Here is a 24,515-nt window from a genome sequence, read left to right on the forward strand (position 1 = left end):
TCTGTTAGACCAGACACTGCATGCATTAGCAAGCGGATGTTTATGTGGATTTGCAAGAGACTAGCGTTCCGACTAGCATTCTTGTCCCCTTTTTTATTACTCTTTTTGCGTACTGAGCGCTGCTATTGTGCCGTGAGATAGCCATCTACATATAAGGCTTCTAAGATAGAAAGTAGACATTTTCTTCTATCAGCTTATAATACAGTCAAATAAAGATCGATATTGATTTGCATTGAATTGAGGACTGAGAAAAAAATTTAGTCTTTGTGAATAGTGGTTTCAACGGCAACCGTCAAGGCTAAAGGGCACAGCTGGACCAATAAGATGGACCTTCGCTCTGGTAGTGCCGGTCGTACGTAAACTGTATTTACTCAGACCCCTTTTAAAAGACTTCTAAGATACTGTATGTCGTCCCTAACGCTGTAACATAGCTCTAAGGGTCTGGTCTAACGAACCTGTATATAAAATAATTTTCCAACATCTAAGTATATTTATATGCAGGCAAATGCAATATTGTAAAATACTTCCGTTCATTCTTTGCATTTCGTAAGGCAGTATCACATTGACTTTCGAATAATCCGCCGATGGTGCGGGCGCCCTCGCCCTCTCCGCAACCCCCCTCCCAATCCGCAGGCTTTGCTTTTTCTCTGCTGCGTGTTGTTATCAATGTTGTTGTTTCCCGCTGTTAGTGTCGATGTTGCTGATTTAGTCTGTGCGTGTGTGTCTGCTGTTAGTGTCCTAGTGATGATCTGTAGGCGCTAATGTCGTCAGTACGTCCGGCAGCGGCTAGTGACTGAGTGAGTGGCTCGCGGTGTAGACGAAACCAGTCTGGTTAGTACGTACAGTTCGTGCCGTCTTCTTTGTTTATTGATTCGAATAACGAACTCATACGTGGTTGATCCGTTGTTCGGAGCGTCTCGCTGTGATCTGTCTGTGCGTGTGTAAAAATAATACGATAGGCAACGAGTTGATTGACAACATAGAGCCTGTATCGTCAAAGCGTTTCAAACGACTATTCGTGAGCTGGTCTTGACCTAAACCAGCTGTTTCAACGGGGCTGACTCCTGGGCGTTAGCTTACTGGTGGGTAGCCAATGAATAATTGTTCTAGTAAATGTTTCTTACCGGGTTCGGCTTATGGCTGGTTATGTAGTGGTGGGCAGAATTCAATCAATCTATCAAACCTAGGCAGTGTTGCGACGGACACGAAACTCTTGACATACTAAAGTATTTTAGTACGTAAAACGGTTTGGTGTGGTGTATAGGAAAATGGGAAACTTGGCAAAACGTGTTTAATACTGCATCCTGGTATCTTATGGCATCGGGCATATTTTTTTTTTAGCAGCAAACTGATTAAATAAAAAAAAGGCCATTTTTGCAATTAAGTAGTGAAGATCTTCAAAGAAGTGAAAAATTCGTTCCAGATATCCTTTTTTCTATCAGCAAGGTTACAAAATACAACGACAACGTGCTAACGTTAGCCAAGAAAACTACCCTAGCTTACGAAGTGTTGACCATAACCCTGATTGAAAGCTAACGATGACACCTGTATTAAATACATACTAAATCGATATGATGATATATGAGCATTTCAAGGTCAGAATGCGTACATTTGTGAATTTATCTAATCCTGGAAGCAAACAGCAAATAATCTGCTCTCGCCAACACTGCAAAAAAGGCCATCCAATTATGCTTTGCCTGTTGTTATAATCAGTTATGCATCCCTCATTGTTTTGATGATATTCCAACTCATGTATGGTGGCCTAAGGACTCGCGTACGTAGCGTGATGTTCATGTTTTTTTATATATCAACACTATAAATGCAGAAGTTAAAATGCGATTTGAAATCGAAGATACCGAGAGAGTCAAATACTAAGAGAAACAGGAGTGCAACTATAATTACGATCTCCGATTATATTTATAGAAAAATTACTGATGCGATAGTTGTTCAAGTGCGTTATGATATGAAATGTGATGGACAATAAGGAAGCACTTTGTAAAATAAGCTTACGCGAGCTTTATTGAAGTATGAAAATTTAATTTTCTCTGAAGCAAAGTTTAATTAAACAGCCAGATAATGATACAGCACCCACACAAACGCATAAGAACGACATCGTTTTGATTTTGTTCTTGCTGCTTATTCCGTGCGCCTAATAACCCGAATGATATGGAGTTCTTTCAAAAAATGCTTAACATGCCGAATTTAGGAAAAGCTCACATGAAAATATTCTAGCATTAATTTCACCAAACGGATCTAGGCTTTACAGCCATACAATGTTCGGGCAATCAAAAAGAGAACGAAATTCTTAGTTTACTCTTATAGATATCCTACGAGAGTTCCCATCGTGGGGTGAAGTGTTGGACTCAGGAGCCACCGACCCTTGGTACTTGATACGTATGTACTTTTGTATAAATGAGCTGTGCCGAGCTGAATGGAAAGAAATGTGAAAAGCTGCTTACTCTGTCATCTGCGCATTTACCAAAATTACTCATCACCAGCTCTATAGCGGTTTGTATTGTCCGCTTTAACGGGGAGAAGGGAAGATTTGCCTTGGTAACCAACTGTATCAAGCTTACGTCTTTTTTCGAGTACTGCAATGTATGCAAGCCTATATAACTGCTCATAGCGCGGGTGGAATAATTTTTTTTATTTTTTAAAAATACGAGTAAGAGTATACTTAGGTGGTGTGAGATTTGTCTTTCGATATCAGGATTTGTTAGCCCAGTAGTTACCTGGTGTTTTCACATTGTATAACGGTAATGGGGATGAAGTAACTATATGATGATGACGTGCTGTCTATCGCCGCGTAAATCCATTCTGTTGATATTACCTCCATACAGAGAGGTTGCAAAGACTGATATTGGTAGAAAAAGAAGCCGAACAAGTCCTTAGTTCCGTGGCGTATGGTGCGCTTAGGATTTGGCTATACAGAAATCTGATTCTTAATAATTCAATGAAGAGGCATCACAACTTTTCTCTCTGTTAAAGTGTTGTATTTACATTACACAGGGTGTAATAAGGCATTGATAAGAGATCACCCCTTTAGATTCCTCCAATACAATTATAATTAATGTTGCTATAAAGTTATAAAGACTATTTGTAATTGAGGAAATTAAAACAATTGAATATCTGAATCAGTCGCTTACTACATTTTGTTTGAGATATATTAAATGTCTGTTTTTAAATTAAGCTAAAATATATATCGTGTCTTCTATAGAATCATTTCGTTATGGATTCAGCTTAAATTAAATTAAGGCAGGACAGATGAGATGCTGTTAATCCAACATCTCATTTCAGCAATGAATTTAGAATTTATTTATTTTATGGGAAGTTGTACTATTAAACTAATGACAAAATGTGGTTATATATCCATTATAATTGTAGACCTAAGTCTCTGTATAGCTATCATGTGTCCTTTCTAACAAGCACGGAGTTTCATGGAGTTAATTTTTTATCGCAGTTATGTCTTAGTATTTGTTGTTGGTATTATTATTATTAATATTAGTGGAAATATCCCAGGCGTTTGTTAGGAGAACTTAGGCAAGTACTTGCAACTTTAATTCTTTCTCTGGTTCCTTTGTACTTTCCGGCTGATTTATAACGCATACAATATCATTATTTCTCCGACTTATATGTGATTCGATTTATTATGAAAAATGCAAGTTTAGAAAAATGTGTGCAGCCTGAATGTCATCTGATCACACTTGATCTGCTCATGCGATTTTACAGAAAATGCAAACGAGTTCTGGCCAGCGCCCCCGAAATGGCGGGCGTACATCAGATCGTCCTCGAGGGTTTGGGGGAGGCGGAGTTAATCGAGGTGAGGGCGGTGGCAGAGGTGAAAACGGCGGTAGGGATGAAGTAACCTATAGTAGATTTGAAGGGACAATTGGCCGAGGGTTCCGAAACGAAGGCGCCCATTCCAGGGCGGGAGGTAGTGGAGGATGCGGCGGTGAAAAAGGAGATCGAAGGCGATTATCACCGTCTTCTAGACAACAGGGAGCTCCTGGAGAGGGCCGAGGGCCTCCTAGAATGAAGACGTTGCCCATTGTGGACACGGGCGGAGAGAATACAACATCCGCTGTAAACGAATGCGTCGTTTGTTGCCGTGAAATTTTGGTGTATGCCGTCGGTTCCTGCGACCACAGCGTATGCTACGTCTGTTCGACAAGGTTAATACCGTAATACTATATCATTGCTCATATTCTTTGAAGCTTTTCTAGGTTAGTTTGGATGCGATATTAAAGAATAGTGCGCTGATAAATGCGGCAAATGAAAATAATGCCAATAACCCTCAGCAATAATTATATGTATATGCAAAAACAATCCAGTATGTAAGTTCGAGTTGGCGGGACAGGATAGTGATTCGTTATCAATTTTTGTAATTACTCATCTTTGTATTTACAAAGAGACGGATGTCTCTTTCTTTGGTTAGATAACGATGCGGTAATCCTAACTCGTACCGTATATGTGTTGCTATTGCCCAGGTTACGAGTTCTGTGTAAGACACAAGAATGCCCAGTTTGTCGAGCCACCGTAGAAGAAGTCTATTTTGTCAAGGAAAACACGCCATTTGGAGAGCTGAAAGAAAAAACGTTTAACTTAAAAGTGAGTACAATTCGAATTACTTTTTGTGGAGTGGCTCTCTGTTTTTAAGTCTAGGGTCTTTTTAAACACTGCTATCAAAGAAACCGTAAGATGTCTGCGGTCAGCTTCGTAGCAATGCCGCCCTCACACGAATGTCGCTTCTGCATTTCGGTATGTTCATCGCTCTGGAAATGCCTTCTTTGTTTAAAATATCTCTGCAGAAGATCTCTCCGTTAAAATCTGGATCTCCAGAGTCGAACAAACACTTGTCTAAAACTGGCCTATGGCGGTAGCGAGATTGGTACCATAAGCCAATTTTGGCTAAGCAAATATAGTTCAACCACAAGAATGATGTTTTCGCTTAGTAAGAACGACGTAATGTATTTTTTTTGATAATATTTTTGCAATCATCCTCTCTGTAGGGCTGCTCTTGCATATACAGAATTTTCCCGTATAACTCAAATAGGACGTGTTGCCGATAGGTAACATTCGTGATTGTAAATTGCAAATCAATGTTCTGTCTTGCAGCAAAAACAATTTTCGATTTTCTTCCAAGACGACGAGGTTCAGTTAAAATATGAAGAACTACTTCGGCATAAATGTGAGTATTTTTGTTTTTGCTTTCGTTCACGATTGTAGAAAAAGTGTTTGGTTATGTAAAATGCTAATCATTCTTCTAGACAGAAATCTAAACAGACTTCCTTCCAATGCCGATTGAAGCTTTTTACCAAACGTCGTAATAAGGTGTACCATGTATAACTCGTTGCGGAGATTTTCAGTAGATCAAAGCTGTCAAACGTTGTTTGATGAAGCGAATTATGTAATCGCTTCGGTAGATACCCCAACATCTACCAGTGACATATATTGGCTGGTACACATATTTTGGAAAGACAAATTGTATTGCATATGTACCGAATATATTTCTAAATGAGATAATCTGTACGCTGTGACGGTTTGTGCTCCTACGTCTAATCCGGTTATAACCCCATTCATTAGGTAAGGAATGTGAACGACGGGCACTGATAGCGGCACGGAGTGGAGAACGACCATCAGCGCTGGAGGTTTTTCCCACCTTTGACGACCTTACTGATCACGTCCTCAAGGAACACCGGCGGCATTTCTGCGCTCTTTGCGTTGAACATCTCAACTTATTCACTTTTGAGCGGCAGGCCTACTCTAAAAACGACCTACGCAGGTTAGCCAGAAATACGGTGCTACAATAATATGACTGTCATTAACTAAAATATTGAAAAATTTGATCTCTTTATGAAAAAGTGGTGCAGTAAAAACGCTATGGGCCTCTATATCTTTTAAAGGGTTTGAAGCATATTCGAACGTTTGGGTGCTTTGACTGGCGAGAAAAGCCAAATCGAACTCCGTGATCTTCACTTGAATTTATTGTAGTTATAATTAGTAAATACTGGTTAAGGTTATCTTTGTCAGTCTATTTTAAAATGGTGGAAACTATTATTTTCTGTCTTGACGCTTTTCTCTTCTTTTAGACATATGATCGAGGGCGATCTCGACGACAAATCGCACAAAGGGCATCCCCGGTGTGACTTCTGTAAGGAGCATTTTCTCGACAAGGACGAGCTGTACCGGCACTTGAAAGTGGAACATTTTACGTGCTTTATATGCAACGCTAGTAGTTCTATTAGTCGCGTGTTCCAATATTACGCCTTTTATGATGACCTCCGGCAACATTTTAAAAGGTACAATAAATGTCGAACTATCGTATCAAAGTTATCCTATGGTAAACAATTTGTTGACCAGATTTGCATTTAGAGTTAGTGTCGAATTAAATTATTTCGGTAGAATTAAACTACTTCAATTATTTTCGAGTAAGATTTTTTTGTGCTATACTAAGTAAGAAACATCCTTTATTGCCTTTCAGAAATATATATATAATTTCCGCTTTGCATTACGCCATTTTTGTATCGCCGTGTATGTGCAACATCAGTATTGAGTTAATGTTCGCAATAGACATATCGGCACACAACAGCATTAAACTGGTTGATTTCTGCTCTATATTGCGTACCAGTTCGGTTCGATACTAATCGGTTATACGAAGAAACAATGCGTAAGGAACATTACTTACTCGCGCTTTTTCGATAAACTCAACAATTATAGGAGCCATTACTTTTGTGAGCAAGGAGAGTGCGCCACCGCTCGCTTCGTTGCATTCGCTAGCGAACTTGAACATAAAGCTCATTGCGCTACTGCTCACACGGACCACCTTAGTCGAGAAGAGCAGCGAGCTGCTAGGTAATTCCAGTTTATACGCAAGTTAATGCGCATTACACTCTCGGCTGTAGAAAGATTTTTAGCAAGATACAATATCGGCTAAATAGATCAAGTTTATATATTTTTCCGAAGACAGACCCTGTGCCGTAATTTTGCGCAGTTTTCCAAATATCTGGACTGTACTTGATGGTACATTTCTGTTTACTGAAAGATTTCTTTCAATTCAGGAGTATGAATTTAGATTTTGGAACACTGCCGCATGATCGAGAGTTGATTGGTGCCGACGGCCGAAGTGGTGGTCGAAGAGGACCCCGGGAAGGTGGACGAAGAGACGACAGGTAAAGAACTGATATTTCCTTACGTTATTGGCGTAACGAGAACAAACCTTCCGAATTGAAGCAAATTGTGGGTTTGTGGTTGGCAGGGGAAAACCTAAGTGCGATGTCTGAGCCATGTTTTTGGCCGACCTGGTCTGCCAAAGCTGTGCAACATACAACATGCGCAATTTTGCAATAGAATTCATAACTACATCTTGATAGAATTACTTTCATTTTGATAAGGTTGGTCAACAACAGCTTGACAAAAATGATCTAGCAACTTTTGGAAACTGGGCTGAGGCGCTTGTCCAGAACTGTTCTCTTAATTCGTGTGAAAGTCGGAAGTCGGCAGTTATCCACTGGCTAATTTACTGACGAGTGAGGAGCATATTGTATTACGAATTTCAGGAGAAGACGAGAGGGATCACCTAACGGGAATGGTGTTCCGTATCCTGGCCGAACAATGACGGACGAGTGGGGTAGTGAAGTTCCTGTTATGGATATGAGCTCAACGACAGATTTCCCGTCGTTAGAAGGCGCACCGGCAAGCATTAACCGACCTCTCGTACCAACACCACAGTACGGTCGTAAAATGACTGTACTCCAATCGGTGGAAGAGTTTCCTTCACTTGGACCTCCCACCGAAGCTGAGACACCACTTACTGTACCGATCCGCCGAGCTACGCCGAATTTCAAAAATGCCATCGGCGCTATAAGTAATAGCTCATCGCTTACCAGTGTTCTAGCTAGCTCATCCGCAAATCGGCAGCCCAACCGAGCTGTCCACAGTGCATCTCCAACTATTCAGAAGGTGAGAAAAGGTGAACAGGCGAAACGAACTTAGTGAATAGATTCTGGTGAATAAATGTAGACACAAATCAAGATACTGAGGGACATCATATTACATTGGTCTTACATCAGGTTGTCTTGTAATGTGAATCGTATTCAATAAAGTTGTTCCCATTAGGAGTGAATTTTTTTATACTTATAAAATCGTCGAAATCGGAAAATGCCGCTTTGTAAATTTGTATAATTCAAGACATTATTCTGATTAAGCTACGATTATTTCAGACGTCCACGCCACTAGGTGGTAGCGGCACTTCACGGCAGCATGGACGACCCGCTGTTCGTGTTGGAGGGGACCTTTTCCCGAGTCTTCCAGAACCCGTCCCTAATAACACGTTCGGCAACGTCCTTAAACCACTACCGACGAAAAAGACGAACAGCGGTCGGCCACAGGCCATGCCACAATCGGGGAAAAATGAAAACGGTTTGGCCTTGGCCGGTAGGCTGACGGGTGTTAATACGGGCTGGGCTGCTGTGGCTGCCGGCGGCGTTACAATTAGTCAGAAATTAAATAGCAGCGACAATAGTGGCAACGAAAATAATAAGAAAAATAGGAAGAAAGGGGATTCGACGAAGTCAGGTGCATCGTCCGAGATGAACGGAAATGCAAATCAATCCACGAGTGTACAGCAGCATCTGGTGGATCTGAGGACGATTTTACCTTCATTTTCGGAAATAGAGAACAACAATCAGAAATCTGTGAAAACCAACAATCGACAAACCGAGCCAGAGCGAAAACAGGAATTAACGCCGCAGAAACGGGAATTGAAGGGCGGTGAAAACTTAGATGGGTTTGATTTAAATGTTTGTGGAGCATCTTGGGGGTCAACAGCGATTACTAATAAGCAATCTGAGGCTGAAAAGGTTTGTATTACATAAATGGTGGAGACAACACTAGGTGCATTTATTCATATGCGTGAAAACGCTTATTTTTCCTGAATTTTTCGTCAACTCGTTTTATAATGAGTATGACTATTAAAAAATATTACCTTTTTTATTCCATTCTGTTTACCGTACAGGTGCTGGTAGGTAATCGAATGGAGACTATACTGGTTAAACGCTCTCTATATTTTTCTGTTTTTCAGGCGCCAAGACCACCGACACAGCCACGAGGTCTTAGAAAAGATGAAGATTTTCCAACGCTTGGACCCGCACAAGCACAAGACGCAACGACAACGGGCATTCGATACATGAAACCCAAATACAAAGGACTTAAGGTAAATGACGCAATTTTTTTCATAAAGTTCGTTGGCACGTGTATGAAACAGTATGGGTTTTAGTTACAAAGGCACTATTTTTTAAAGTAATTTCTGTAAGAACTTTCACGGTAGCCACTACGCGAGGAATGACACGTAGTGGATACATCACTACTAAATACCTAGTTGGAAAAAGTTTCGTTCTCAATATTAAATTAAATGCGTTTCAGCCGGGAGAAGCCGTTGCGGATATGAAGAGACTGGAAGGTGCCTTTATCCAACCGCCATTTTACTCTAAACGAAATACTGAGTTCATGGGTAAGCAGCACGTGTTATCTATATGTGTATATATATATATATATATATATATATATCTAGGTCGTATTATATATAACATTGTTCCTGCCATATCCGAAAAAGCGCGGAGCGGTGTTTGCTATATTAATTCTAGACTAGAAACAAGTATATGTATACGCCATTGGCATTACTGATACCTTTTGTTGGCTTCATCTTTCTACAGGTATGCTGAAACTCCTGCTAGATGGCAATCCAGAGCAGGTATTCGAATATCGAATCTTACTAGGTAATTTTCGAAGTGACGTCATAACTGCGGAGGAATTCGTTCAACATTGTCTAGAATTATTCCCCGATCCAGCGGAGTTTGTAAAGGTAAGCGATGGTTACTCATAACTGTGTAAATATCACTACGTTTTGACCAGAGTAAAAACATGTTAGGTGAAATTGCTTCTTGTCTTAATGGCCACTCTGATTTGTTGTTCATTTGGACATTTAAAGATCTTTCCGGATCTCGTATGTCTCCTGCCGAACATTAATAAACAGAACCAGCTCGTGCCAATTTATGACCAGCTGCGAATACGCTTCGGAGGACCGTGCGGGAGCAGCAAAAAGGGAGATAAATCACCTGAACCATGGGTTCGATGCTCCGAGTGTGGACAGATAACAACACCCGAGGATATTCAGCCACATTTACGAGCACACTGACAACCTTATGAGCAACAACGGAAACAAACGTGACAATGTATTTTTCAATTTAACAAAATCGCTTTATCAATTCAGCGACGGGGGTAACTGGACATGATAGTCCTATCAACCGAGTTCTTGCCAGCGAACTTTCGGCAGAGCATTTTTATTGCATAAGAAGTAACTGTCAATGTTTAGAATCTGTATAACGCTGTGACTTCGATCTATCTGCACTTGATCTGATTCATTAGTGAGAAAACCGAACAGAAAGATTGCCTCGGTGATATCTTTATGCAGCATTAAATTGCGGTAGGTTACGGCTGTTGCTTTCCGTTGACATGACTAAAATCATTTTTAGTGCTTGCAGATTCTGCGACCCTGCCTTGTTATCTTAATATTCAAATGGGAATTGACATTAAATGTTAGATGTCGAACGTGGGGTTGGCGGGGGGGGGGAGATATGAGTACTTGCGCGCGTTCCAATTGCGTTTAGAAATTTTTTTCAGCCGTGGTAAACACAGCACAACAAGCCCTGTCAATGACGACGTGGTAGTGAGTGGTAAAAGGTACTTTTAAGTGTTCTAATTCTGTAAATCATGAAACTGACTACCTAGGTGTGGTTGAGACGTTTATTGATCGATGGTGTCAAGTGTACGGTGTATTATATACCTGCACATCTTCAGTGAGCGAGCATATGCACGTGGAAAGGTATTTTCGAGTTGCAATGACTTGACTACCTGTATCTGCAAGCGAAATGAGGTAGCCGATTATTTTTTGAACACAAAATGTTTTTTATATAAACATATATATACATAGTATATATATATTTTTTTTATAACATATATGAGGTCGTAATTTCACGATTTGGTACGACCCGGTGGTACGATAAAGAACGCATTGATCCGAATTATTTGAGCTCCAGCTGTAGATTTTTTGACAATTCGATGCATAGCCAAATCGAACTGATTAAGTTAACTAGAATAAAATGTTGTACGGCGGCTTGGCCCATAGTGTTACATACGATGTCTTCTTTGACTGAGGTTATTTTAGACAATGGCCAGCCTTATTTAAGTCAATGCATTTTCAACTGATTTCATTCAACATGTGTTTCAACACACACAAAGGTAAGAGCTCTCCGTTGTGAGCGAACCGTTTGCACCATATTAAAATGCACCCATCTGAAACCTTTCAATTAATCGTACCTACCTATAGGAATTTTAAGTTATGGGTACCTAGGTTACACGTCTCTAAACGTATCACTCGTTATTGAATCAAGGAATCCTTGTGGCCAGTAGTGTGTCGAATTGAGTATGTATCATGCAGTTTTATAAGACATGCTTAGTGAAACCTTTGTTTATTTACAAACTATATTGTTTTATTTTCCTATATCATGTTCAGAGTTACACGTCTTACAGAAATCTAAGAAAAACTATACAAAATACTATTGGTTCTTATATTACAGACTTCTAGTAATTTTTGCAATACCACAAATTGTCTACCATATACAACGGCTGGTAAAAATTCTGTACCGCTACCATTTCGATGGAGGTCGTTGCTAATCAAGAGACGTATTTGTGCTTCTCTATTCAAAAGAAACCGTTACGAGAGAATAATTTTTATTAACATTGAAAGTTTCCCGTACCATCAATAGTATTTACGCGACACGTAACGTGCTAACCAAAGGTAGTGTTGCTAGAAATGAAGCATAGTCAACCTGCATCGTTATAGATTGTCTGCAACCTTAATGAGGTGTATCTTAGGTATAAATAATAAAGTAAGCTTACAACCACCTCCAAATATGGTAAGCTGGGAGGAACAGACATGTTTATTAGAAATCACTTGTTTCTTGGCTCATTTTTTATAGAACTTTTATATAAAACACTTGTGTATTTTTTTCCGTATTCCCATGACCATAAAGCTACGCGATTACTATCTACTTCTATCACGGACTCTACCTGCACTTCCATAATATAAAACATTTGCATTTTGTTATTATCGCTCGATAGGGTCGCCTAATAGCAGCCCCACGTACTTAGTTGTGCTTTGGGGAGGATGCACTTCTTGACCCATGCACACGCTCACCCATTCTTGTACACGAACTGAGACGCTATTCTTTTTGTGGCATAAATAAACGGCAAATCCATAGCGAGCTTCTCAATTATTGCATTTGAAACTGATTTTGACCGTGGTAAAGGCCATGTGGTAGCCAGTAGCAACCAAAGAGAAACATGAGAACTTCTGAGATGTCATGAGAATTTCTGAGATGTAAGTCGAGCTTCCTAACTTCGGTCGAGCTCTATATTCGATAGGTTAGGGAGCTAGTAACATATAATTAGGTCGCCATTTGCTTATCGGTGTTTTATTTTTTTACAAAATAACTGTTTTTGTTGGCAGTCGCTGTTGGTAGTCCGGATGTGCTTTTTGTTGGGCACCGGCAAAATAATCATTATACTACTAGGGATTGACATTCTAATATGATTGTAGCCGCATTTCTGGCTCTCGCTGCCGGACCTTACAGTATGGAGAAGGAGACAATTTTATTGTGTCCCCTTCACGCCCCCATTGTAGGCAGACAACTACTGTTCATATTATGCTTATTAACAACCACAAGCTGTTCTTTCTTACCCCGCTGCCATTTTCGTCTCTAAAATTATATAATTTTTAATAAAAAAATAATATTTTTTTTTATTAAAAGCCGTTACTTTACAAGGTACTTAGTGGTACACTCATTGATGTGATAGTAACTGAGTGGCTGATTACCTCAGCCAGCTTTCGTTCTGCTTCTGCTTTTAGTTCAATATTACGTCTTTTCCCAAGCTTTCTCAGTGCAATCAGCATGCACAATACCCATTCAAATCTATATGGCTACATAGATTACGCTTAGCCCACAGGTTGTGTCTTCACGCCAGCTATGCGCTCGCCGTACTTGATTTTCTGTCGTTCGTAAAGACTCCATTCGAAATTTTTCGGAGCTTCAAAAATTGTCACAACCGTCGAACCCATGTTAAACTCGCCGAAATCGTCACCTTTCTTCAGTTCAATGGGCTTGTCGAATGACATGTCACACCACGTGTTCTTCTTATACAACAACTTGTTCGTGGCTAAGGTCTGAAATAAACGATTCAGCCATGTGTTGACACAAACTCGTTAATTTCGTGCCCCTAATTAACGAGGCGAATTTGTTAATATAAAAGTGAAAAACAATGTAGATACAACTAAAGAAGACAATGATTGCCTATTATCGGTCTTACATGAAACCCAGTAATAGTTCATATTGGTGTTGCTTCAACACAATATTAGAGCTAGTCGACATCACAACGTTGCGCCAGAAAAAAAGTACAGCAAAAACACGGTATTTTTTGTTAAAATGCGCAATGAACCGAGTAGCGAAGATCGTCAATGATATGGTAATATACTTTTCAGCCTTTTAGGTGTATTTTGCCCTATTAGGTGTTTTAGCGATTCAAGTTGACACTTACAGGATCAAATGAGCATTTTATACTTCCGACATTTGTTGCCCCTACGGCAGTCATACTGAAAAAACCATACTTCCATTCTCCTGAGTAGACTACCCGTTCGTTGATGTTGAACAGTCCCTGCAGGAAATAAAAAAAATGCCGAAAACTCGTAGGCTTATACAGTACGGGGAGCAGGCTTCATGGGGAAACTGAAACTGGCGGGTTAGTAGGCTTTAAAACCGAAGATCTTAATTCTTAAGGTTAATTAACTTAAGCTTAGTTAACTGTACTTCTATTTAACATTACTTAGTTACTGTATTCTATTTTACAGCTACAATTCCTTGAATAAAAAACCCCAAGAATACGCTTCCGAACGTAGCTTTCCAGATCTCCTATAAAAGTCAAAACTACTTGTTTAATTAGCTATAAATGGCTCCTCATATTAAGCGGGTTTACTGACTAGGGAAGCCACGCTTTACGTCTAGCAATAGGAACCGCTACTGGAAGTGGACTAAAGGAAGGAGTAATACAATATAAATGGCGCTATCACAAACATCGAAGTCAATATTAAAGTAATTGCTAATTGTTCACCTTAACCCAGGAAGCTACGCGAGGCTTCACCGATAATAGTTTCCCGGGAAAGTGACGACGACGTAGGACTTTCCAGTCGGCGGGCGAATGAAATCGGTGATAATCTCCCGGCGCCAAGTAGACAACACAGTGATACAACGCAGTTGAGCCATCCTTTGACGAATTGGATAATCAAATTATGTAAATCATTTGTAACTCCAAACAGAGCGGCAATAGCCAATGATCATTTACGCAAATAGATATAACTTTTTTTTTTTAAGAGTAGTCCCCAAAAATCTTATGAACAGAAGAGAGCACGTTTCAAAAGCACCAGTAACAAGCTTTTTCTACAGCTTTCCTGAAGGGTACTAGCTCAAGTTCGTTTGTTTTGGGTAGAAATCTACATATCGGAAACGCTTGCATTTTTGCCAGTGTTATGTTGAATACCAAAATATTAGCGTAATCAACAAATCCGCAACGAAATAGATTCTGGGTTTATGTTGCTCATCGTGATACCTTGTGTTTAAGCATTTGCTCATGATAAAGATGTTCATCTGTGACATCATCCGCGCCTTCGTCGCCCCACGGATGGGGTCCTAAAAATGCTTGCAATGGGTACGCAATGCCCTTTACTTGTTCTACAAAACCTGCTTGCACTTCTCCAAAATGCAAAATTTTCCCATCGGCTGGACTTACCTAAAATAAAAAAAAAAAACGGGTTAAAATTCTTTCGAAATTCTGCGCTATATCACCAACTAACAGTTAAGGTATTCTAGAAGCTATTCATACTTACCGGCGCTTCCAAAATACTCAATGATCCAATACCAAAAAAACAACAATATATTGTTGTTGTTTTTCCCAACCAAACAATTTTTACCCAGTCGCTAACATAATCAATAAATTCAATGCGCAACCACTTTACTTAGGATACACAGAACGCCATAATTGAGGTTTTATTTGTGTCATACTTTATCACTCACAATCAGGCAGAGATCAATATGAAAAAAGCGATTTACATTTCTGTGAATTATTTACCTAATGATTTTATTGAGTAAAGCATAATAATAAAAGAAAAAAATTAAAAAGTATATATAAAGCACTATCATCAAAAATGTAGCTTTTCATCCGCGAACCCACGAATTTAAATTTAAGAACTTATGTCTGATGCGTTGCTCTCACCCATAGGGTTCTCCGCCTGAACCCGCCGATCGCTTCCTAAAGGTACCCTTTCCCCTCTGATGGTGTCGTCTGCTTGTGTCTTTCTTTAACGTCGATGGCCGGTAGCGAGCGTCAGCTGATTAACGGGGGACCGTCTAGTAGGCCAAAGGCTACCAGTTTGCACGAAGCATCGAACGAAAACCACTGCAATTATCACGGATACTGCCTGCCCTTATCACAAACTCTGCCGCGAAAGATAACATCGACCGGATAAGCGTGACCGGCTGCTTTTAGCTACATCGCGCAGCCGATAAAAGCAGCTAGACAACTGAATTTGTTTTCATTAAGTGCTTTATGTTTGCCTACAGGCTGAACGTTCAAAGAAATGTGACCAATACATTAACGAGCGTTTTGTTGCTATTAGAACTATATAGATGCATTGTATTTGTTGTCATTGTTGAGCGGGAAGTGGCCCCGTTTTTGACAAAATGCACCAATACAATCCAGATACACTCTATAATTGATGTGATGATACGAGATGTTGCGAAGCCTATCTCAGTTGTTAATGTGTGACTGTGGGTGAACTATGCTTGTACAGATTCAGATGCGCCAACATAAAGTAAAAAGTAGGCGATCCTAGAGGTTAGTAAAAAAACGCTCGTACAGCTTTAGTGGTCTACGAAACCACCAAAGCTGCCACGAGAACGACAGTGTCAGCTATAGAACAACTGGATAACGAGGAAATATTACATGAAAGCTCTAAGCCCACTGGGTTGTGTCGCAAGGCGCACAAAAACGAATCCATTAAACTCCCACGGACGTGGCCTTTTACGACAGTGAAGTTACACAAGAAGCTATTGAGTAAGTATTGTTCCTATTAACTGCCCACTAAATCATTGATTATGCGTTCAGGTAAATATCTAAATTTGAGTATGAGTTAAGGCGACTAAATCATTTTTAATATGTCTAAGTTGATTGTTTTAACTGAGCTGCTGAACAGGAAATTATTAGCGAATTGTAATATACTGGTATGTTAAGTGAGGGGTAATAGCTAACTTCACAGAATTATTGTGTTAGTTATTTGTTCATATTGACATTTATACAGTCTAATTAATTGGTGAAATTATTATTTCGGACAGGAATTCGCAATGAGCGTTGTAACCAAACTTCGGGTGACGCAGATCGCCAAGGGCGAAGGTGGAGCATACGTGAACGCTAAAGATTTGCCCGGTGTAATTAAGGGAACGATGCTCGAAGTTGCCCCGAGTGATGCGGGCTCCAGCTCCGCCAAACTCGTCGTCAAGTTACTTGGCTTTCGCGAGGAGCAACGTAACAATATTTGGATAGATCAGACAGCCATGAATGTGATTCAGCTTCGACAATACACGGATGTAAATGTCTGCGCTGTAAAACACTTGGACGTAGCCTTGGATAGCGTTGAGCTTGTTTTCAAAGATCAATATTTAACCCGTAGTGACATGTGGCGCTTGGCACAATCTATGGTTGACACCGGGGTCTACCTTAAAAAAGAGATTAAGTACAACTCAACTCGCTGTGATGTCTTTGAGATGTGGGCTAAAGGAGTTCGATTGTCGTCGGGCCTTGTCACAAAGGATACCAAGGTTGTGTTTCGAACAGCCTCTGGTATGGTAGTTATTTTCATTCAAATGTCAGCCGAAATGTGGCAGTTTGATATCCATGGAGATCTTTACTTTGAGAAGGCTCTCGATGGATTTTTATTGGATTTGACACGGAAGTGGAAGGATTTCAGTTGTAATCACGACGTTACTATCGTCCTCTTTTCACGTACATTCTATAATGCTGACTCATGGGACCAGTTTCCTGAACAGGTGCGACACTGTATCCAACAGGACGTTCGTGGACGTTTCTACGAAGATGTCTATCGGGTCGCTGTGCAAAATGAGCGACTTGACGATTGGACAGCCACCTTGCGTCATCTAAAAATTTATTTCTCTGACTATCAACGGGCGGTGGTACATAAACATAGTAACGTTCCTGGTATGCCAACGGCCTATAATAGCTGTGCAGCATTAGGTAACTTTCTTCCAGCCCTAAACTTATCAATGAACGTCTTTGAAAAGCACTTCACCGAACGGTCGTTCGACCGCACCGGACAGCTGAGCGTCGTGGTGACGCCTGGCGTTGGTGTGTTTGAAGTTGAACGCGATCTCATGGAATTAACAAAGCAGCGTATTATCGACAATGGAATAGCGTCAGATCTCGTATGTCTAGGCGAACAGCCACTTCATGTCGTTCCACTCTACAAAGTGTATGGTAAATTGAACTATTTCGACGCCTTCTCTGTTCTTGTTGTATTTACCCGTAAAACCGATAGGGTAAACTTGGGAGAACAACTTGACTTTTATCTTTGTTGTAAAAGAAAGATTCACAAACAACCACACTGTCGACGCACTTTGCCTCTAGTTATCTTTATGAAAAGGAAAAACTGTCTTCACATTTTATTAAAAAAAAACATCACCGTAAGCTAATCTTTGTCCCCTCTAAGTGTGTCAATTTAATATGATTTTTTGTCCTTGATTATTATTACTAGGTAGTCTTTCAGATACCGGGGAGTCCGGTGGTGACGAGTACAGCATCCCTCATTGGATTAATTTATCATTCTACACATCGAGCAAGGTCATATCGTATTCGGCGTTCGTGCCCCGAATCAAGTTGCCCACTCCGGATGGGTCACCTTCGCCTAATATCCGAGGGAGTAGTAGTGGGCGTCCCACTGGACCACCTACTGCACGAAGTAACAAACGTCTTATGACGCCAACATACGACGGCGTTGATGAAGCACTACTTCATCCAAACGATTCCCATACAACTGGTACGTAACAACTACCCACACTCGAACCAAATATTTCAATCAAATATCAATTTGAAATAAAAACACGATAAAGGACAAAATAATGGCGTCTTTCGTTTGTCTCGCACTTCATAGGTCATAGCGATTACGAAGGCTATGATATGCACATACTCAAGGAACCGGTGGTTTTGGCGCAAAGGCGAGCCCGTGAAAAGCAGGAACAAGCGCCGGTACGCCGCAAGAGTCAGGTAGATATAACTATATCGTTGCGTTATTTCGCCGTCAAGCCTGCAGCCAAATGAGTTATAGTTGTTCAGTTTTGCATTAAGTCCTGGAGCACGCACCTATTCAATGGAGTTTTGTTTGTCTTTCACAATCAGGTTCAGTACCCGCGCGAACGAGAGCGTGAAGCTTCGCTTTCCTCAGCGTCGTCACCTTCTGCTGGCGCTTCAGCTATCAATACTGCGGGCCGTCACATCTCAGAACCACTTGGAGGACCTTCGTTCACTTCACACTACCCAACATACTCAACTGGTATAACAGGTGAGTTTTTAAACTTATCTTGCACATCTTGTGTTGTGAAAATACTGTACATATATTAGGTAGAAAACTGTACAATTTTATTGAAATATGGAAAACAAATTCAGAAGTTCTTGGGTCTTCGTGGGGTATTGTAAATCCTTAACTAAAGCATTGCCAAGCACTCGCCTGCTCCAAGCTTTACTAAGCTTTGGTTATTGTTTTAGGGTCACCGCGTGGAGCTGATACGCTGGATAGTATTTCATCAACCAACCGCATGGTTGTTGGCTCCGTAGATAGTTCGGTGGAGTACCTTAAGGGTTTACAGCGGCCACAAAAATCCGCTGGCCAGGAGCTGGACAAACTCAAAGCACTCGTTAATCCGTTCAATCTGTCTGGTGTGAGCATGAAATTGACATCGAACCGACGCCGCTGGACTCACGCCTTTCCCATCGGTCCATCGGGCTCTTTCGTACAACAGCACCATTATCAAAGCAATTTAACGTCAAAAGCGTTAACTGAAGCTACACGTACAAATGTCCGGCCAATTCCTCTTGTGGGAGGAGGCGTTGACGTGGTAGATTCAGGACCTGGAGGACTGGATCGTACGGGTCTAGCAGGCTGGGGTCCTACCGGAGAACAACAGTGGACGCCTGCTCTCACGACCGGTGTGGACTGGAAGTCACTTGTAATTCCTGCGTGCTTACCGCTCACTACAGACTATTTTCCGGATCCACACACACTGGTTGCAGACTATACGCTATCCGACTATTGCTTGCTACCAGAAGATATACCACATGCGAGTGCGGCTTCGAATCTAAACCGGGACGTGCAGGTTTATCAGGAGCTCGTGTGTCAACGACTCCAACAGGGCTTCCAAATTGTTACCCTGCCACCTAACCATCCGTATAAGAACTCACGCGCACCGCTAAGCAGTTTTCCCGATCAGCGGGGCAGAAAGGATGGAGGTGGCGACAAGCTGGAGCCGGACGAATGCCTTATGAGTATTGCAGCGATATTCCATTCGGTGCAACTTGGCTCTGCGAATGAGATTGCTGTGAAACAATATAAGCCTCGTCAGGCTAGCCAGGAGCTTAATTCGATTCCGTACAGATATCAGTTCACCTCGCCAGGAAACGAAGGTTATACGCATCTAGCAAAATGCATATTTCATGCCGAAAGACTAGAGACATTCAATTGGAACTATCTGGATCACTACATTTGCGGCGAACGAGAGTATTTCCTTCATAAGACCAACAAGTTTTGGCGGTTTCGAATGTTATTATTACCAGGATCACCTGACGCTATTCGTAGCATCCAGGAGAATGGGCTCGTTAACATCTACCCGATTGATGGACACGGGGTATTTCCTGACGAGCGAAGTCAACGTGAAGGTGTACTCAAATTCTTTGAAATTCTCAACAAAATTAAGCCTATTAGTAGTCAGGTGGCAAACTTCAAAAGCCATTTGACACCGTCTTCCAAGTCAAACATACGAAGAAGCAGCTTTGGGCAGGTTAGTATCATGACCGTAAAAGCGGTTTTACAACTTCTTTACACTTTAAGGAGAGAATTTCTTATTGTTTTGTGTTACTGTTCAACGATCTATGTGTATTGCTCGAAAATGTATTGTAACGCATCACTGTGTTCTCAAAGCAACTAATAATGTCGTTATAGGTCTATTCGCAGTTACAATTTTCGGTGAGTACTGGGAATTAAAACTTGTAGTTTGATGATTTTGTTGTATATAATGATCGCCCCATTAGGAATATATAATCTTACTGGATTAATAATTTACTTTATAAAATGCTCAAACAAGACAATCATGACACGAGCAAGAATCTATTATTATTGACGAATTTGGTAAATCCATTATTGTATTAACACAGTTATCTTGTTTACATTCTTGCAGACACAGCTCGACATACTAACGTAGGCTGTTCTATTTACTTTATTGCTATGATAGCATTCACCGGTGTCACACGGTCATCAACAGAGTCTCGGCGCCGTGCGCGAACGTTGTGAGTCGGTTAATGAAAAGCCGCGAAAACCCCGGTAAGACTCAGTTGCGATTCGTTAAACAGACACAACTTTAAAACAACTGAATCACCAAACGCAGTTGTGATGTCAGAACTAATAATTTTCCTTTTCAATTTCCAGGGCAACTTTGCAACATGACGATAGTGAAAAATCGACTTCGTCAACATCTCTCGAGGATAACGCCACCGTGTCAGCTGGAGGTGCAGCCTCGGACGATGCATTCTTAGTCAATCCTCCCCCAGTTCTCTCTATGATTAATTCGTCAGAGGAAATTGTCGCCGCAATGCGCCAGTCTATGGACTTTATACCGAAGGATAAAGAACGGTAAGTATATATTTACGAGCAAAATTTCATGCAATTGACACTGGATGTTCTAAACTATGGAAGAGCCTTCACTATATTAGGTGCTCCAACATATTTGACGTTTAGAAAGCACCTCGGTTCAGACGCTGCACATATCATACAGTTTTTTTCTAATGAAGCAGTAGTAATACAGAAAGTTTAAAATAGATTATGCAAAGCCTACAATCAATTTGCTGTTGAGTGCATCGGTTAAAAAATGTATTTTTATGGTTTGCCTTGCAGAGCCGTGAATTTTCCCTCTCATGCTTTCCTAGGAGTTGATGCGATTAGTTGGCTTCGTAGTCAGATAAGCGACATGCACGAAGACGACGAGGCAATTGCTATAATGCAACGTCTTATGCGTGATGGATTTGTGGCACACATCCGCGGGGAACAAGACTTCGTAGTTGGGTCGCATCTCTACTTCCTTCGGGAAATAGGAGAACCCGACGAGTATTCAGACTTAGCAGAGGAATGGGTTGAGGTTGGAATCATCTCCCAAAGCCAAAAGGAAGTAGCTAAACAATTGCCGGCGTCACAACAGGCGCAAATGAAAGTCAGCCCCAGTGCCAACAATTCGAGGTACCTAGAATACAAAACATTTACTACTCTAAAAATTGCTGCCGACAAAATGCGAGTTCTGAATGTGTTTTTTCATGTGGGCACTCCTAACCAATTGTTTTTTTACTCTTATATTTTATGATGCGTTTCAGGTTGTACTTCAAACGAGCCTATGTAAACATCGACGCAGGCAGATCAGATCGGCCCGAATGGGGCCAAGCGCAGTATCACTCAGTTTTTCAGCCTGGCACCGCGTTTGAGCTTGACGTTGAATGGGTTGTAGCTACAGGCAATATTGTTGCAGGTAAATATTTTTAAAAATACGACTACTGTAACTGGCAATCATCCCTTTTAAATCTTGTACCTGTCATACTCGCTGGACTAACTTCATGTATATTGGGAACCTGGGGGATAGTGAATAATAGAATTACATTCACAAATTCTAACATGCTCCTCATAATTTTCTCTCAGACATGGTTTTAAACTGGGCACGGAAAGCAACATCATTCGGACTTCAATTAGTTCCCATTCCTTGTGAACCGTACGCTCTACCAGGATCCGCCAATTCAGATCCTCTTCGCGGGCCAATATTTGTTCCTCTTGCTGTAGACCAATTGCCCGACCCGCTCACGTACTCCCAGCTGCAGAGCTTCAAGGGGTACATTTTGCGCTGTTTCGGTTTCATTCCACACCAAGATCTCTACATCGGTGCCGAAAAGGAGGCGGGGAAGCTTGTGTCAAGTTACGAGACTTTCGTTCATTGCACGGGTGGAATGTTTCTCGTTCCAAGTGAGGATAACGCTGAGGAGCCCTACGACACGGGATTACGTGAGCCACTAGGCAAAACTAAATTTTCACCAGAGCCTGAATCACAATCAGAAGAATTGCCAAAGATTTTGAACAACTCGGCCACCACAGGCAACCAATCGACTAACGAGTGTCAAAGCAGGACAGGCTTCCTTTGGAGCTACAACTTTATGATCACGAAACGGTGGAAAAGTACTGCCTCCATCGATGAACACTTCATGAGGTAGGCCGATTTAAATATACAGATCACCACTTGCACGATTTTAGAAATTCATGATTCCAACTAATGTATTGAGAAAGATGGGCATGGCATTTATGTCAGTTTATTACAATCTGTTTATAATGTCTCATTTTCAGAACTGTCCTTGAGGATATTCGTAAATTCTGTTCAAATAGCGACGATCGTCTGCTAACGCTTTACGAGGACTGGTCAAAGCTCAACGCACCCAAACCGCAAGAACTGGAAGTACCACCCTCGAGGGTAGAAGTGGAGGACGACAAATAAACCCAGTGATTGGTTTCCAAACACTGCACCCTCTATAGAAAAACTATTTTTACCAATCTTGAAAAAACTACGCTTCTGCTGTTATCTGTATATAAAGGATAGAAATGAAATAAATGCAAAGGATAACCTATGTAAAGCGTTGTTTATACAGGTTCATGCGTTCTCTTTTATAAATTATTTTAAAAGACGTATGTATCCATTAAGAAAGAAAGAGTAAGCTACCAGCTATGTTTACACTTATAGTAAATATTGCCTCCATTTAAAGAAATAGTTGATAGCAGCAATGATACACTCAGCGCAATGCAATTCCGGCGGTTCCAGTAGCAGACAAGGACGTCACTAATAATATCGTTGTAAGCTATAGAGTTCTTTGCGGCCCTCTCTCATAGCCATTAGATCTTATTTCAAGCAGAGATTGCACGAGATGACAAAAAAGGATTTTAGGCGAAGCCCGTGACATCAACGGTTATCAATTTCTCGATGAATTGTGTTATAAACCTGTAAATAAATTGAGTTGAAAGGCGTCATATGGCAGTAGGATATAATATTACGAGCCGAAGTGGATAGGGCAATTTAGTACAAAAAATGAATATTTCTAAAATGTACACTTCGAGTGTTCCGCTGGGACGCTGCGAAAAGATCTGATTGCATATAAAATGTGGACCTGGGTAAATTCCTGGAGATATAATTGGTAGGTATATTTTCGTTGCTCAGTCAGTTTAAGGAATATATTTAACGCATTGTGAAATACAATTCATTCGTTCGTGAGATGGAATCGACGAAAAAATGAGCTTTTGTTATTTCTAGGTAATAACGTTAAGAATTGCAGTAGAAAACCACGAACAAAAAGCAAATTAATATACTTTGCTGTGAACGTCAAACATGGAAAAATGCATTAGCACTTCCTGTATTATAAGCAGATGGCACAATACGTTTTCCGGCAAAAATGCTTGATTTAATTCCTTACTTACAACACAATCTCCTGGTGCGATGGGCCTCAGGCCAGGCTTGAGGGTCCTCCGGAAAAACTCGCCGAGATTCGGGTACATTCGCGGATCGTCAACAGCTGCCTCGCTGATATTACATCCAGTGTACCATGAAAAAGCGCTAATCACCGGCGCTCGAAACGGGCTTGGTAGTGAAATATTGTTGATGACTCCCCAACATTTCGATGACAGCCGTAGTGGCATTAGTTTGTAAATTGACGTCTGGAATACCGCAGGTCAGAAAAGAAACACTTACCACGAAATACTTGCAAATAATCACTTATTTTCTCCCATGAGGTAATTGCACCGCGAGTCTTTCATCGTACCCCTAGACCAACTAACGGGACATCTGCAGTTCGCATGCGTTGGTGGCAGGAACCATTTTAGAAATTGTTAGATGAACATATTGCGTGTATTAACATTTATAGAAGAGACATGACGCCCACAGTACCCTCATCAATCGTCTCGGAGAGGTCCTCAAACCTCTATAAAAACATATTCGTTGATATTAATAAAGGAATAAGCACATATGAGGGCATTGTGGCTGTTTCTCTATGAAAAATCT

At 40.9% G+C, this 24,515-nt stretch overlaps 3 protein-coding genes across 7 annotated transcripts in view; 2 read left to right on the plus strand and 1 right to left on the minus strand.

Annotated features, from left to right (window-relative positions):
• The first annotated feature begins 722 nt into the window (after positions 1-722).
• LOC111273975 (uncharacterized) lies at positions 723-11,187 on the plus strand. Of its 2 annotated transcripts, none has more exons than XM_022856027.2 (14): positions 723-1,082; positions 3,730-4,172; positions 4,488-4,608; positions 5,116-5,188; positions 5,584-5,782; positions 6,090-6,299; positions 6,718-6,852; positions 7,059-7,169; positions 7,557-7,959; positions 8,220-8,858; positions 9,080-9,211; positions 9,421-9,508; positions 9,711-9,859; positions 9,986-11,187. In XM_022856027.2, the coding sequence occupies exons 2-14, from the start codon at positions 3,733-3,735 to the stop codon at positions 10,190-10,192; spliced, it is 2,907 nt and encodes a 968-aa protein (XP_022711762.1). In that variant the 5' UTR covers positions 723-1,082; positions 3,730-3,732; the 3' UTR covers positions 10,193-11,187. The 2 variants fall into 2 exon arrangements, with proteins under 2 accessions (XP_022711762.1, XP_022711768.1); XM_022856033.2 differs by having other exon boundaries at positions 725-831.
• A 322-nt stretch (positions 11,188-11,509) lies between these two features.
• Positions 11,510-24,515, minus strand: part of Pisd (phosphatidylserine decarboxylase) — a 44,920-nt gene continuing 31,914 nt past the window's right edge. For all 3 annotated transcript variants that reach the window (XM_022856046.2, XM_086967484.1, XM_022856056.2), the window contains 5 exons: positions 23,936-24,172; positions 14,716-14,895; positions 14,221-14,373; positions 13,651-13,767; positions 11,510-13,279 (listed from right to left, as the gene is read on the minus strand). In XM_022856046.2, the coding sequence (XP_022711781.1) occupies positions 13,052-13,279; positions 13,651-13,767; positions 14,221-14,373; positions 14,716-14,895; positions 23,936-24,172 (915 nt within the window). In that variant the 3' untranslated portion in view covers positions 11,510-13,051. The remainder of the gene's footprint in view (positions 13,280-13,650; positions 13,768-14,220; positions 14,374-14,715; positions 14,896-23,935; positions 24,173-24,515) is intronic.
• Positions 15,384-23,112, plus strand: Iml1 (GATOR complex protein Iml1). Of its 2 annotated transcripts, XM_022856015.2 has the most exons (12): positions 15,384-16,218; positions 16,497-17,652; positions 17,930-18,211; positions 18,326-18,438; positions 18,571-18,733; positions 18,937-20,225; positions 20,676-20,764; positions 20,870-21,073; positions 21,335-21,673; positions 21,805-21,956; positions 22,124-22,682; positions 22,817-23,112. In XM_022856015.2, exons 2-12 carry the CDS (start codon positions 16,506-16,508, stop codon positions 22,962-22,964), a joined length of 4,485 nt encoding a protein of 1,494 aa, XP_022711750.1. In that variant the 5' UTR covers positions 15,384-16,218; positions 16,497-16,505; the 3' UTR covers positions 22,965-23,112. The 2 variants fall into 2 exon arrangements, with proteins under 2 accessions (XP_022711750.1, XP_086823592.1); XM_086967466.1 differs by having other exon boundaries at positions 15,384-17,652.

Source organism: Varroa jacobsoni, unplaced genomic scaffold, assembly GCF_002532875.2.
Source record: "Varroa jacobsoni isolate VJ856 unplaced genomic scaffold, vjacob_1.0 scaffold_22, whole genome shotgun sequence".
NCBI classification, from domain to species: domain Eukaryota; kingdom Metazoa; phylum Arthropoda; class Arachnida; order Mesostigmata; family Varroidae; genus Varroa; species Varroa jacobsoni.

Coding starts and splice junctions, on each gene's coding strand:
- LOC111273975 (XM_022856027.2), top strand. CDS start 3,733: ATGCAAACGAGTTCTGGCCAGCGCCCCCGAAATGGCGGGCGTACATCA. Junction 6,853..7,058: donor GAAGAGCAGCGAGCTGCTAG/GTAATTCCAGTT, acceptor CTTTCAATTCAG/GAGTATGAATTTAGATTTTG. Junction 7,960..8,219: donor CATCTCCAACTATTCAGAAG/GTGAGAAAAGGT, acceptor CGATTATTTCAG/ACGTCCACGCCACTAGGTGG.
- Iml1 (XM_086967466.1), top strand. CDS start 16,506: ATGAGCGTTGTAACCAAACTTCGGGTGACGCAGATCGCCAAGGGCGAA. Junction 17,653..17,929: donor TCCACTCTACAAAGTGTATG/GTAAATTGAACT, acceptor TATTATTACTAG/GTAGTCTTTCAGATACCGGG. Junction 20,226..20,675: donor GAAGAAGCAGCTTTGGGCAG/GTTAGTATCATG, acceptor TTGCTATGATAG/CATTCACCGGTGTCACACGG.